General features: G+C 57.2%; 1 protein-coding gene across 18 annotated transcripts in view; it reads right to left on the bottom strand.

The window, feature by feature from the left end:
* FMNL3 (formin like 3) overlaps window positions 1–13,997 on the bottom strand; it is a 51,631-nt gene continuing 37,634 nt past the window's right edge. The window contains exons 6-28 of one of the 18 annotated variants that reach the window (XR_014083743.1): window positions 12,765–12,917; window positions 11,446–11,554; window positions 11,187–11,263; window positions 10,744–10,837; window positions 9,608–9,682; window positions 8,774–8,884; window positions 8,332–8,481; window positions 7,789–7,890; window positions 6,592–6,871; window positions 6,096–6,164; window positions 5,882–6,006; window positions 5,484–5,686; window positions 4,458–4,692; window positions 4,247–4,315; window positions 4,075–4,155; window positions 3,843–3,972; window positions 3,093–3,253; window positions 2,689–2,790; window positions 2,252–2,344; window positions 1,851–1,974; window positions 1,607–1,723; window positions 181–932; window positions 1–120 (exon numbers count right to left, since the gene is read on the bottom strand). Coding sequence is in view for 8 of the 18 variants with exons in the window: in XM_081596631.1 (XP_081452757.1) it covers window positions 1,632–1,723; window positions 1,851–1,974; window positions 2,252–2,344; window positions 2,689–2,790; window positions 3,093–3,253; window positions 3,843–3,972; window positions 4,075–4,155; window positions 4,247–4,315; window positions 4,458–4,692; window positions 5,484–5,686; window positions 5,882–6,006; window positions 6,096–6,164; window positions 6,592–6,871; window positions 7,789–7,890; window positions 8,332–8,481; window positions 8,774–8,884; window positions 9,608–9,682; window positions 10,744–10,837; window positions 11,187–11,263; window positions 11,446–11,554; window positions 12,765–12,917 (2,635 nt within the window). In the remaining 10 variants the exon portion in view is untranslated. Of the gene's footprint in view, window positions 933–1,606; window positions 1,724–1,850; window positions 1,975–2,251; window positions 2,345–2,688; window positions 2,791–3,092; window positions 3,254–3,842; window positions 3,973–4,074; window positions 4,156–4,246; window positions 4,316–4,457; window positions 4,693–5,483; window positions 5,687–5,881; window positions 6,007–6,095; window positions 6,165–6,591; window positions 6,872–7,788; window positions 7,891–8,331; window positions 8,482–8,773; window positions 8,885–9,607; window positions 9,683–10,743; window positions 10,838–11,186; window positions 11,264–11,445; window positions 11,555–12,764; window positions 12,918–13,997 lie in introns of all 18 variants that reach the window. The other 17 variants (XR_014083744.1, XR_014083746.1, XR_014083745.1 and 14 more) reach the window with 17 other exon arrangements.

Below are 13,997 nucleotides of genomic sequence, written 5' to 3'. Positions count from 1 at the left end.
TGGTATTTCAAGCCTTTGTTGAGAGAAGGAAGGTTTGGGGTTTATGTACAAGAGAGAAGGAAATGGTACATGTACAAAAAGGAGTGGGCCCCTGTGTTCCCTTCAGGGACTGAGAAGAAACTGGCAGGGGACAGAGAAAACAGCCGAGACCACCATGACCCTGCCCCCTGCCAGTAAAACCTAGCTGGGGAAAATGAGGATGCTGTTGGCACACCCTTTCTCTTGCTATCTCCAGGTTGGGGAAGAGGAAACGACCCCTCTGCTCACATTGGTGAGGACAGAGTCAGCCTCGACTGCAAAGGGCCACGGGCAGGGAGCGTGGGATCACTCCTCTCCCCTTATCACTGGGGCACAGCTGGGCGGGCCCAGGCTTAGCAGAGCCTTGCTCCTGGTAGAAGGTGATCTGAGGCTGGCAGGGCCCAGGGTGCTCTAAGCTTGGACACTCCTAGATCACAGCTGACCACTGGGATTCAAAAAGTAAGGGGAAAAAAGAAGGGATAATTGCTTTCTTTTCTCCTCCCTCTGGCTCTAGTGATGGCGGGCCTAGGTGCCCATGCCTAGCTTAAAGCTGGAAATGGTTTTTCCAGCCCTGAGCTGGCTCTTGAGGAAATGAAGTTGAAGACCTTGGGAGCAAAGTGCAGTACTGGAGGCACCAGGGAAGTGCCAGGCCCTGAAAGACCTAGTGCCCACAGAGGCAGCAGGCAAGATGCAGCTTTGAGAGCTGGGATGGACTGAGAGCAGCATAGCCCTCTGCTGGGCCCTTGGCCAGTTCCAGGGCTTCAGGTGCACTGGTTGGACCTGCAGGACTCTGAGGGTTGAAGTGCTTCTGCCTCCAGGAGGGTCTCAGTGGGGGCCTGGAGCCCGAGGGGGGCCAGCGGGCGGTGCAGCACTCCTGGCTGGATGGCGAACGACGAGGGGCTGGTGGTGGAGGCCTGTGGGGAAGACAAAGAGGCCTGTGAACAGGCAGGGAGGCTGGGCCAGGCCCACCTTCTATAGGCCCAGCCCCACAGGCAGGTCTAGTGAAGAGCCAGCCGTGAGGCTAATAAGTGAGATTAAAAGAGGCTGGAGCAGACAGGGAGATTTCTGGGGTGGACTCTGCATGTTCAGAGGAACAGGTGGGGGTACTAGAGGTCACTAGGGAATGGCAGAAACAAGGTGGACTCAGCAAGAGCTAGAAACTGGGAAGAGACCCCAGGCAGATTGGATATCAGGAAACAGGTCAAGGATCATCTGATGTCCCTGGGCAGAAGCCAGAGCTCATTTGAGGAGGCAAGGATGACAGACACCCAGGCCCAGGACTGGAGCTGCTCAGCCTCACTAATCAGAGGCGGCGCCTGGTCTGCCTATTTAGGCAGCTCCCTACCCCTTGGGTCTTAGTAGAAGCCAGGACAGCATTAGTGGGAGAGCACCACTTCCCTGAGGGTACATGCAGGGGATCAGTCACGCTTCTCAGAGCATGGGGCATGCAAGGGAAGAAGTATGTGTCCCCCTTCACCGTGAGGCTACCAGAGGATGGTTCCAAATCATGCAGGAGAGGAGGTGCCTGTGGGTCCCAGCAGGAGTGCTGGGAGGTGGGCATGCAGAGGGCAGCTGTGGTGCCCAGTACCTGTCAAGGGCCCCAGCCTTGGGGGTTAACAGTTTGACTCATCATGGTGGGCTGCATCACAGAAGAAGCGTGAGCCCCGCTTGGCAGTACGGGCCGTGAAAGGGACACTCTTCAGCACTGTGGCCCAGGAGAGAGACACAGTGGTCAGGCCCCATGGGGGTGGGGTGGGAGGAGGCCCAAAGGGCTATGAGAGGGGTTTGGGAGCCACCCAGTGGCCAGATGCCAGGGAGGGCAAAGGGCCCACCTGTGATGATGTCCTCAATGGTACCATCCTTCCCCTCGTAAACAGGCCGGTGCTCCTTGGCTTGGCGCCGCCTCAATTCTGCAATCAGCTCCTGCTGTTGCCACTTGTTCCGCTGGGATGGGGTCTAGGGCCGAGCATTTGAAGGGGAAGGGCGTCAGCACTAACCCTCCACGGGGCCGGTTCCTGCCTCAAGATGCACTCAGACCCTGGAGTGCCCTGGATTGTGCTCACCAGCACCCCCCCAACATGGGAGCCCCTCTCCCCATCCCGTGGACTCCCAGCATCAGGCCCTCTGGGTGGTCTTTAGGCTCCAGTTCTCCATCTCCTCTCTAGCTCTCTGCTCCACCCTCCTCCTAAGCCTTTGCCCTGTTCTCCAGGCCCCAGCTCTTGGTCCCACCCACCTTGGCATCCAGTTTCTTGGCTTCCTGAGCCAGCTGCTTCTCCCGCATTACCTCCTCCTGCTTCTTGCGGGCTTCGTTCTCTTGTTCTGCTTCCTAAGAACCACAAAAGATGGTGTGTGTGTGTGTGTGCTGAGGCTCACACAGGCTATGAGGGGAGGAGCTGACACTGAGGGTGGAGAGTGGGTGTCAGTGGGACCAGCAACCCAGGTGGCCACCCTCTGGAGGGGCACTTCCTGCCCCAAACAATGACAGGAAGGGCCTGGGCCCCCACCCTGCCCACCAGTTCACAGCTAAGAGGACGGTGGCCAGCTTCCATTGATCCCTCCCAGAACTCAGAGGAGGAGACGAAAAAGGCCCAGACTTGAAGCCCAGCCCTGTCTCCCCCTACCCGATTTCTCTGAGCCAGACTCCTCTTTAAAAGCCTCTCTTCTGCTCACCTTGTAAGAACGAATGAATCGGACAAACACTGGGAAGAATACAGAAGGTGGTGTGGTCTTGGGACTCTCACCGAAGTAGCGTACTACCGCATTATAGGCCTCCTGGGGAAGGGGTGGGCAGAAGGGGTCAGCCTGGTGGGGAAGGGGAAGCCCAGCTCCCACCAGGGACCAGCCAGGGCCAAGGAGAAGCAACAGTGGCCCCCACAGCCCCTGTGGGAGGGAAAAGAACGAGGGGCTCCCAGAGCCCCCTGGAGTGCATGTCTCCAGAGGCAGCTGCCTGCCCCCCAATCAGCCAGCCAGCTGCTTGATGAAAGTTCTCTGAGCCAAGAACCAGAACCACGCCCACCAGAGGGGCATGGCGCCTTGGCCGCGGCTGCTTCCACCCACCTCCACCCTGTGCTCACCTCGGCCGTCTTGGCGTCACGCTGGAGCTTGTCCAGTTTGCCTTCATTGGTGCTAAGGAAGTTGCGCAGGACGCTGTTGTCATGTATGCTGCATTCCCGCCTGATCAGCTCCATGCCCCGGCCCAGCTCCTTCACGTCCAGCAGCACGTTCTCCAGGGACACTGTGATCACCAGAGCCCGGGCTGAGGACTACAGCCCTCCCCACAGCGGGGACTAGCTTGGTTCCTCACGCCCTACTTCCAGAGCTCCCACATGGATGGAGAGGGGCACACCAAGCTAGCCAGGCTCTTACAGGGGCAAGGAGAAGGAGTGGAGGCTGTGGGCTTGTGACCCTCAAGATGGCCAAGGAAGGTGAGCCGGAGACTGCTGGGCTCCAACACAGAGCTGCCCCAGGCCTGCCCCGGTTTCAAGAGGGGAACAAAAATAACAGCGACCCTATGTCTGTGGGGGGCTTCACACACATCACAGAGACATGCAGGCTCCAGGGCCAGCCTGCGGGGGCAAAGAGCCACGGCTGCCTTTCTCTACCAGCTCCCATAGCACCCAGGTGGGCAGGGCCAGGTGGGGCAAGGGGCCTGTAGGAAGGCTCTCTCTAGGATGGCCCCTGCCCATGGCTCCAGCAGAAAGCTTTGAAGTATCAGAAAAAAAGAAAAGCCAGAAAGAAAGGCACCCAAGCATTCTTCTCCTCATAGCTTCCGGGGATTGTCCTGGGCTGGACATGAGGGTGGGCTCGCTGGGCCGGGCTCTCACCTGCAGCGGCTTTCTCTACAAAGTGCAGCTCATGCCAAAAGTTAGCCAGGTCTGGGTACTTCTCCTTCACCGTCAGGGCGATGAAATGAAGCAGGGTCATCTTCCGGTCGGTGGACTTGGTGTCCAGCAGCTGGTCGAGGGAGGCAAAGGGCAACGCACAGGTCTGAACACCTGGGCTCCACAGCTGCCGCCCCTCAAGCTCCCTGGCTCCTTGTCGTCCCTACCCTCTTACCAGATCCAGGCTCTGGAGCTTGAAGCCATACACAGCTCCCCGCTTGCTGCTGTTCATGTAGTTCCCCAGCGCAAGTATGATCTGTCCAGAGGTGCACCAGAGGAGCTCAGGGCAGGCCCTCCTCTATGTACAACTCCAGCCCCACCCAGGACAGGGGACCACCCGCACCCACCTCCAACATCTGCTTCAGCTTCTGGGAGGACTTGACAGAGGCAGAGGCGGCAATGATTGCGTTGAGTTGCTGGAAGGTAAGAGGAAGAACTAAGTAACCCCACGCCAGGGTGGGATGATGTCAGAGCAGGGCCAGCAGGGGAGGGGGCCAGTAGGTCAGGAGTTGTGGGGGGGAGCGCCACGGACCACTAGGATTCGGGGGAGAGCCATACCGGTGTGAGCATCTGCAGGTTATCCTGGAAGTTGCCCAGGAAGGCCATGCCAGCCATTCGCTGGGTCAGCCGCTCCACTTTGCTGAAGAGCAGCATGAAGCGGTCCTCGGCCGTCAGCTCCTCCAGCGGCTGCCGCTCCCGTTCATACTGCCGCAGCAGCTTCACCTCCGCCTCCGTGGGCAGGAAGCGCATCAGGCACTCCACGAAGTCGACGGGCAGTGTCTGGAGATCAAACCTGTGTAGGAGGGAGGAACCACCTCGGGTCTTGCCTTTGCCCACAGTGTCTGTCATCCCTTCATTACCCAGTTCCTGCAAGGACGGAGGACGGGGTCTTGAGCAGCTCACAGCCAGAGGCAGGGGACTCAACTGCCTCACCTCCAGTAACTCCAGTACCGGTGTTACTCAGCACCAGTAAAAGTCCTAGGGGCACAGTCCATTCTTATTTAAGAACCCTTCAGTGTCTTCCCTCTGCAGCTAAGGAGAAGTTTTAACTCCCAGATGTGGCTTAGGAGGCCCAGCCTGCAAGACTTCTGCTCACCTTTCTACTCCGTCTCTTTGGCTCCCCTCCTTACACTAAAGCCAGAGTCAATTTTCAGTATCCAGGGCACCATGCCTCTCTCTCCAGGCCCCAACCTGCACTTCATATACATGTACATCCTTCAGGTCGCAAGTGAGACATCGCCTCCTCTAGGAAGCCTTCCCTGATCACCAAGCTCAGCTACCTGGCCCTCGCTGTTCTCCCAAAGCCTCCTGTACCTCCATCATCTTGGTGGTTACCACCCAGTGTTACTGGACTGTTCCCACTAGACTGGGAGCTCCCTGAGCGAAGATCTGGGCTGACTCCCCTGCACCTCACACAGTGTCTGGCACACAGCACAGATGCAGTAAGTTCTGGCCAAGCCACTGGATGACTGAGGGAGTTCTGTCGATACCCTGGAATCCAGGGAAGGCTGGGGTCCCAAGTGGAGATACTAAGTGGGTTACCAACAGCTGGGGGTGCCAGGGAAAGTTCAGTGGGAGCCTCACGTGTGGATGGCCCTGCAGATCTCCTCAGCTGAGCGGCCAGCCTTGCGTAGGGTGATGGCCAGGTTCTTGGCACGATTGGCTTCCAACAGGGTCACCTTGCTGGCAGCCTTTTGTGCTGTCTTGTTCTTGGAGCAGATGAGATCGAGGGCAGGGCCCTGGGCTTTTGTCTTGAACAGTTCTTCAAACTTGTCCAGGTCTAGGTCCTGGCAGGAGTCATGAGAGGGAAAGTGCTGTGGTCTCACCCTCAGGAGGAGGGCCCCTGGCAGCACATCAGCACTGGCTCAGCTCTGGTACCCCAAGGGCTGAGTCCAGGGGCTCCTCCAAGGCCAGGAGATCTAGCCTGAAGGACAACCTAGTCCCTAGTCCCCAACCCCATCCCTCAGGGCCCTGAGCCCTACCTCCAAGATCTTCTCATCATCAAGTTCGCTGAAGACAGTGCCGCTGATCTGGTTGGGTTTTAGGGCTGTCCAGTTGAAGACGGGCAGCCGGAACTTGGTCTTGATAGGTTTCTTAATGCGAATGGCTAATTTGGAAGGAGGATCAGTGAGACAGGAACCAAGGACACACTCCCTCGGTCCCACTAACTCCACCCAGAGCCCTCGGGACACTCACCTGACAGACCTACTGTCAACACCACAGAGGGGGCAGCGCCGGGGAGAGGTGGGGCTGGAGGACACTTGTCTGAGGAAAGAAGAAATGGCACAGTGACTCAAAGGCCAAGAGACCCCTCTGGCTCGACTACCTGTCCTTAAAGCCTTTCAGGGGAGAAGGCTCCATGAACTCCTTGCCCAAGCGGCTCCCAGGGGTTCTAACTCTGACTCCCAGGGGTCCCGGGGATGGTGCTGCTGGTCTCTGACCCACTCTTTCCTGCTTTAGTCTAAGCCCTCTCCTTGAATGTCTTCAGAGGAATCAGAAGCAGCATCTTTATGCTGCTTAAAACAGATCCACAGCTGCTCTTAGAATCCCTTCCCTAGTAACCTGAGCATCCCTCAGATTCCAACCCTCCCTCAGCCCCTCCCATCTGACTTTACATCCTTCCAGGACATCCCCTGTGGCCCCACAATAAGGCTGCACCTCTTGGCTTTTACCAGGGAAGGGTCCTGCTTACCTGGTAACGGGGGAGGAGGCGGGGGCAAGGGTGGAGCTGGCGGTGGAGGCAGAGGTAAGGCCTCCTCAGGGGGTGGGGCAAGAGTGAGGAGGTCCAGGTCAGAGTGGGGCATGCCCTCATTCAGCTCTGAAGAGCCCACCCGGGCCAGAGCTTCACTGCCCACAGACTCCAGTCCCCGGGCACTGGGCTCCAAGTGGCATCGGCGCTGGAAGGCCTCCTCTTTCTCTTTAATGAGCCGCCGCAGGGTGTGTACCTGGTGGCTCGTGTTCTCATAAGTCTCCTATTGGGCAGAGAGTACTATTAGGAAAAGAGCACCTGAAGGCCTCTGGGAGTGAGGCTTCCTACACAGGGGTCTCCAGGAGGGTGCTCAGAGGCAAAGAGCAGCAGAAACCCAGGTGGGGGCTGGGGGAAGCTGGGATGCAACATAACAAGAGGCGAGTGGAAGAGTCGACCCCATGGCTGGCACCCTGCAGTGCTCCAGTCCAGCTTCATTGGAACCTCAAGACCTGGGTAGAAGGCTGCCTTGTGAGATGCTCCTTGACCCACCAGCAGCCTGCTATGGCTGCTCTCAGCTCTTGGTGCCTCAAGCCTGCTCTCGTTCCATCTGGTTTGTACAATTGCTCAACTGGAAGCTCCCTATGGACGAGGCCCTGCCTTAGCCACCTCTGTGTCCTCCATACTCCCGACAGAGCACTTCAGACTCTTAGCAGGGGCTTGGCAGATATGTGCTCGGCTCAACAGAGCTGGCATAACTGTATTCCTGTGGGAGAAGAGGTAGGTCGGGGCATGATTTTGCAACTACAAAAGTTCAATGAGGGACAGAGAAGACCCTGAAATATGAGGAGGCCTTGTCCTCCAGTATAGGATGCCTGGCAGAAACCCTAACAAACAGCCCCAAGGAGCTGGGCTGGGGAAGCACGTGGAGGTGCAGACGAGGGAGAAGCAAGGGGACGGGCTGGAGGGGGAGGCGGGGACTCCAGAGGGGTCTCCACTCTTCTGTGTGTGCATCCAGCCCACTCTGGCTCTAGCTTCCCTCTCCAGCTAGATCTTGGGGTGAAACCATCAGCCCACCCTCAGTGGAGTGCTCCAAGGGTGAATCAAGATCTGGATTCTTGAGGACTTGACATGACTCAGGTATGGAAAGCAAGATCCCCTGGCCCCAGCACCCAGAGGCCCCTTCCCCAGGTAACCTGGTACCTTGATGCTCTCGAGTTCCTTCTCCCGCTGCAGCAGTTGCTTCTCTAGCTCTGCCACACGCATCATGTTTTCATTCTCTAGGTCCAGAAGCTTCTCCGTGAGCTGCAGGATGAGAAGGGCAGGTCTGGGGGCCAGTCCTAAAGCCTGGCCACTCAGCGGAGTCTCAGCCCGAGTGAGAAACCTGGGCCTGACCCCTCCACCCAGGGCTCCAAAGGCTGCTTGGCCCAGTGGCTTCCCTATGGACTCCTGTGGGCCTGGGATCTGAGGCCACGGGAAACAGTATTAGGCAAATGGCTACATCCAACTCTCTGGAGCCCAAGGCCACTTCACATCCAGTCCAGAGGTCACTAGTGGTATGGTCACTCCACCGCGGACGGCCCAGGGCCTCAGCCGAATCATGCGCCAGAGAGCCCTGCTGGGTTCTGAGGCTTCAGGGGGGCTGTCGGGAGGTACGTAGGTTGGCTTGGGATTCCTGAGACTCAGATGTCCCCATTCCCTCCCCACCCTCAACAGCGGTCCTGGCAGCAATGGAGGACCACGTACATGGGACACATGCTCCTCCAGCTCTTCCACCTTCTCCAGGGCTACATTCTTGGTCTCGGCATCCTCCAACAAACCCCCCACGTCAAACACGTTGTCCAGGTACGCCTGGATCTGCACCTGCAGCTTCTCGCTCTCTGTGTGCCGTGACTTCTGGGGAAGAGCAGACAGAGTAGTAGTGGGGGGAGCCTCCTCATCCACTCCACGACCCCTTCCCAGAGCTAGGACCTGGGAGTTCCTCCTGCAGCAGTGTCCGATTCTTGGCCCTGTAGCTGACTGACTGAGCCCTCTGTGGGAAGGCCTGAGTCCCAGGCCACAGAAGACAGGTGGGGTGCCAGGAGCATCGATGACTAGGCTCTTAGAAAAGAAACACCCACTGTGACACAGCTGAGCTGGTCCTCTGTCCCAAAGCGCCTCCCACTGTGAGGACTCCAGCTCAGCTCACCTGCAGGAACTCCTCCAGCCCCAGCTTTGTGAACTCATATTGCAGATGGACCCGGAAGTTCATGTCTTCCACCGAGTGCACCACGATGTTGATAAACTGCATGCAGGCCACCTGGGAGAGGAGCAGCGCAGAGGGTCAGAGAGAGCCGAGACAAGAGACGGTAGGTGGCTGGCAGAACCAGCATCATCAGGGGGATAATCAAAAGAAGTGAGTAAATAGGTAAGTCTTTGGGGAACAATAGCAATAAGAGTATTTTAATTTAAGTCAAACAATATTCAGTGTATGAAGACAAGTACACTACATGAGAAATGGGTATAAATGAAGATTCGTGCTCTGATTTCCTTTGCACATCAGCAGGTTTTTTTTTTTTTTTAACTTACTTCTCTTTTTATTTTTTGGCCACATCACCTGGCATGTGGGATCTTAGTTCCCCGATCGAACCTGTGCTCCCCGCAATGAAAGTACAGAATCTTAACCACTGGATCACCAGGGAACTCCCTCAGCAGATATTTCTTGAGACCACCCTACTAGCTGAACACCTTCAACTGAAGAGAAGTGAAGCCAGAGGAAAAGCTGGGGGAACGGAAAGCAGCTCAGGAAGGATCCAAATCAGGGATGGTAAGGCCACAAAAAAGGGGAAAGGAAGCAGACCCAAGACAGAAAAATGACCTTGTCCTGGAGTTTCCTCTGGGGTGAGTGGACAAGGAGCAGTTACTGAGGAGAGAACCACCCGAGGTTCTACACAGGATGCCAAAGCGCACTGTCTGCCTGGCCCAGCTCTCAAGGAGTGGGCAGCCCTGCTGGGCAAGCACCTGACCCAGCCCAGCTCCTCACCATGAAGTCAATGTTGCTGTCCTCATTCCGGAAATATTCCATCAGCTTCTCAAAGCGGTGCAGCTCCTTGCACACCTGAACAAACAGACTTTCTCAGTGACAAGTTCTGTCCCCTGCAGAACTCTAGCACCCCCCGAGCCCTGGTTCCTAGGAACATTCGGCAAAGGGACTGGTTCTGACCGAGTGTAACCACAACTCTTTATGTAACTGGCCACTTGGGACATGACATAAGAAAGCCTGGGACCTGACATCTGCTCTGGCCCTCAGAAGGGGCTCAGTAAAGGTATGACCTTAGTCTGGGCTCTAGGTGCCTCTGGGGGTAGGCCAAGAAGAAACAAAGGGGTCTGGGGGTGCTGAGTTATTGAAGGAAGTAGTGGGGTAGAAGACGGGTGGAGGCCAAGGCTGAGGCAGGACGCTGAGGTCCTAGCAGGGATGCAGGAGAGAAGCTGGGATGCAGGAAAGCCCCAGAGCTGAGAGGGGTCCAGAGACTCCGCTGAGCCTCTGGCTTCAAGGAGGAAGAGCCACTTCCTGGCTTGAACAATGGATGCTAGGGAAGAGGTCCAAAGAGGAGGAAGGGGTGGGACCAGCAGCTGCAGCTGGATGTCGAGGAATCCTATGTTCAAGCAGATGGGGGTTTCAGAGCCAGGCCCCGGGGCTGGGGAATTCCAAGTAGGAGCTCCCTTTCCCTTCACCAACAACAGCCAGCAACCCAGGAGAACCCTGCTTCTCCTCCCAGAACAAGTATAACTGCCTTGGGTACTACCAGTGTGTTCACTGCCTCTGAACCACCCAGGGTGCCTGTTAAAGCACAGATCACCAGGCTTCCCAGGGGTCCAACCATTTACCAGGCTCTTCAGGTATTCTGCACAGTGGGTTAGGACTGTGGGACTGTAGCCCTCAATGAGGGCTGGCCTTTGCTGGCCAATCAGGAGCATTCCCAACATAAGATCTAGTAAGACTGAAGTTTAGGTTTGGGTTTAAAAAAGCAGGGGGCAGACCACCTAGCTAAAAGCACTGGGCTGTTAAAATCCCCAGGATGTGTGAGATAGCAGGAAAGGGTGCTTACCTACCTGGCTCCCATATCCTCCGCACCAAACACACACATGCACACACACACATGAACATAGGACACTGACCTCTTTGAAATTGTCAAAGGCAGCAAGAATGATTTCGTGACCTCCTCGTACCAAACACACAGCTGCCAGGAGCTCTAAGACAAGGGCTTTGGTCCTAAGGGGTGGAGAATAAAAATGAATACCCTCGCCCCTGCCCTGGCCACGACACAGTTCACTTTCACACCTGTGTGAGTCCTTTCGCGAGAACAAAGACTGCCTCTGTGGTGAAGGAGAAGGGCTTGGGAGAGAAGGCAGGGGAGACAAACTGGCTCCCCTCCCTAAGCTGTGTACACCTGAGGGAAGCGGAACACTCCTCCTCCAGCAGAGGGGAGGGGGCCGAAATGAGGCACTGACCTAGGCCACGGGACCCGAGACCAGGCAGGACTTCCAGACAGGGACAAGTGGAGCCCAGATCTCCAGAGCCCTGGGCAGAGAGGGGAGGAAAGGAGAGGAAAGGAACTCACCTTGGATTCTTGTTGTTGAGACTGAGCGCAATCTCATTGACAGCATGAGGGTGGGACATAACCAGGTTGAATCCATACTGCAGCAAGGAGAAAGGACGGGGGGAGACGGTGATGGGGGGAAGGCAGAATCCTGCTGGAGCTCCCTGACTGTGGGCCCACCTGCAAACTCATCCTTTACAAGCTGGTGCCCTCCTAGCTCTCCTGGCTGGGAGACTAGGCGGAAGGGGCAGAGCACCCATGGCCAGTGCTGTCGCCTTACCTGGTAGTTCATGATGGCTCTGAGACAAAGGATACACACGTGGACGTCATCCTTCTGGCTCACCAGGCGGGAGTTCTTCAGGGCCCTGCGCCCAGGGAGAGTGCTGTACCTGGGGAAGAGGGGGCTTCTGGTGAAGGTTCGAGGGCATGCAGCATCACCCAGACAGCAGGCTGCCCCTCAGCAGCAGGAGGAAAGGGGGACGGAGGACCTTGCACCAACAGCCCCGAGAGAGAAGGTGCAGGGGGCAGGGTGCTTCACTGTTTTCACCTCCCTGGAGCAGGTCTTTGTCAGTAAATCTCCAGGACGCCAGCCTTGAAACCAGTACCCAAACCATCCTAAGCCCAGAGCTCCTCCAAACACAATAGGAGGTGTGCAGGCCTTCCTAGACCTCAGGATGGGTCCAGGAGACATCCATTTGAGTCCTCCTTCCTCCTCCTCCCAGTCACTGCATCTTCTACACGTCCCCTGGGGGGGTATCTTGGCTCCCACCCCACTTCTAGGTCCTAGAAAAGACAGAGCAGACCCCAGAGGCTGCAAGAGGGCCGGGACTACCTCTGACTTTGCCCCCAGTGGTGTTTCATGGAAATAAAAAAGGAAACACAAATGGTATCTGGTCATGCATGACTAGAATGATGAGCAATGTCAGGGGCAAGACCCAAAGGAGACAAGGAGAAAAGTATGGCTGAGAGAGATCATGGAAAGGGCCACAGGGCCCAAAGGAAAGCCTCCCACTGTGAAGGGGCTCTGAGAAATCATCCAGTCCATCCACCTGCCTCCGGGCAGGACAGCTCTTCAGCTACTGCAGACCAACGCACACACTGCAGCTTTGGAGGGGAAAGGGCCTAAAGGAAGAAGTGAGGGAAAGGTGAGCAGCAGCAGGCTGGTGGGGGCTGGTCTCCGGGCAGCTGATGGAGCTGAGTACAGAGCAGAGGGAATTAGACATGAAGGCAGGTGCTGGACCAGCCGGTGAAGACCAAGGAGCTGGATGAGGACAAGCCCTGCCCAGGGGCCTGGAGGAACGGCAGAGTGAGAGTGAGGAATGGAGGGGCCCCCAGAGAGGGGGAGACGAGAGGGGAGGGCTGGAACCCCAGAAGGGGTGGGCACAGCCGAGGGGGATGTACTTACCCAGGACAGATCGCTGGGCAGAGTCAAGGGACAGAGAGGACAGACCAGAGACAGACTGGCAGGCAGAGGGCAAGAGAGCTGAGCCTGGAAGCAAGAGTGAAGGGATGAGCATGAGCACTCACCGCTGTTACCCAGGACCTGGATGGATAGGGGCAGGGGTGGGAGGCAGGCGGGCAGAGCGAGAGCACACATACCGGAGCACAGACTGGCGCGCAGAGCGAGCGAGGCTGTTGGTGAAGGGGGCTGACAGGGCGCTGGGTGGCTGCAGGTCCTCGATAGACCTGCTCCAGGACCGGAGCTTGTCAAACGCACCATCGTCACCACTCTCCAGAGCCTCAAAGTCAAACCTGGAGCAGGAAAGGACACACATGCACGCACACAGGAGAAATTCAGTGCCAAGCCCCTGGCGGGCCCACCCCCTCCCGTTAGACCTTGAGGGCCACGAGAAGCAAGGGCAGCAAGAAGAAAAAGCGGAATCGGCAGCAGAGACCCAGCCCCGGCCGGGAGAGCCACTGGCACAGGTGTGCTGAGCAGGGCAGAGGCGGCGTGGGCCATGCCCAGGAGGGGCATCTGAGGAGATGGGGATGCTGAGAGGCCAGTTGCTGCTCCCCACTGGCCAAGCAACTCCAGGAGTCACCTCCCATGGGCCTGAAGGGACTCAGGGGGCTGGTAGTCCTTCTGCACCCCCAGCCATAGACAGGACATCTCAGAGAAGCCATGGGTCCCCTTGAGTTGGCCCGAAGAGCAGCGGTGGGGGACTGGGCAACTGCAGGTACTACTAGGCAGCCAACAGCAGCTGCCGGAGAGGCCTCTCAATGCCCTGAGGGGGCCTAGGTGGTTCTGGATTAGGTTCATGAGGGCAGGTCTGAGTGGAAGCGGATGGGGATCCTGGTGAAGCCAGAGTGGGACAGGCCTCCATGTTCAGGAGGAACTCCACAGTACCATCCCAGCACTGAGTTTTGATGGCGTGGTTCTCCGTGGTTCTACTTGAGGTTTCTAGGTTTTCCTGGCTCAGAGGCTCCTCGCGCTGTACCTTCCCTTGTGGGAGGGCAGAGGTGTGAACTAGGGTCCTTAGTCCCTACGGGAGTTGGGACGGCTTCTTTGTCACTTCCTGCTTCTCGGACCAGATGTCTTCCACAATCAGCAGTTTGGGAATGTGGCCAGAGCAAAGAGGACAGCTCAAGATGATGAACCCACAGTGCCTTCTCCTTTGCAGGTCCCCTCATCGGATCTCCCCTCTGAGAAACAAGCCCCACTCGCCTTTCCTGTCCTCTCCCTGAAGTGGGTCACCCAGGATGGAACAAGCATTTCCAACAGGCTCCTTAAATATGCACAGCCCCAGGGTCAAAGTCACAGAGGCCAACGCTTTCTGAAATAGGAAGCAGTATCTGCAGATGCCTGAAAGTTTCCAAGAAAGTAGGAGCAGA

Source organism: Giraffa tippelskirchi, chromosome 4 (genome assembly GCF_054371585.1).
Source record: "Giraffa tippelskirchi isolate mGirTip1 chromosome 4, T2T-mGirTip1v1.2.pri, whole genome shotgun sequence".
In the NCBI taxonomy this organism is placed as follows: domain Eukaryota; kingdom Metazoa; phylum Chordata; class Mammalia; order Artiodactyla; family Giraffidae; genus Giraffa; species Giraffa tippelskirchi.
Note: the sequence above shows the minus strand (reverse complement) of the source record. Positions and strands in the feature narration are given on the sequence as shown.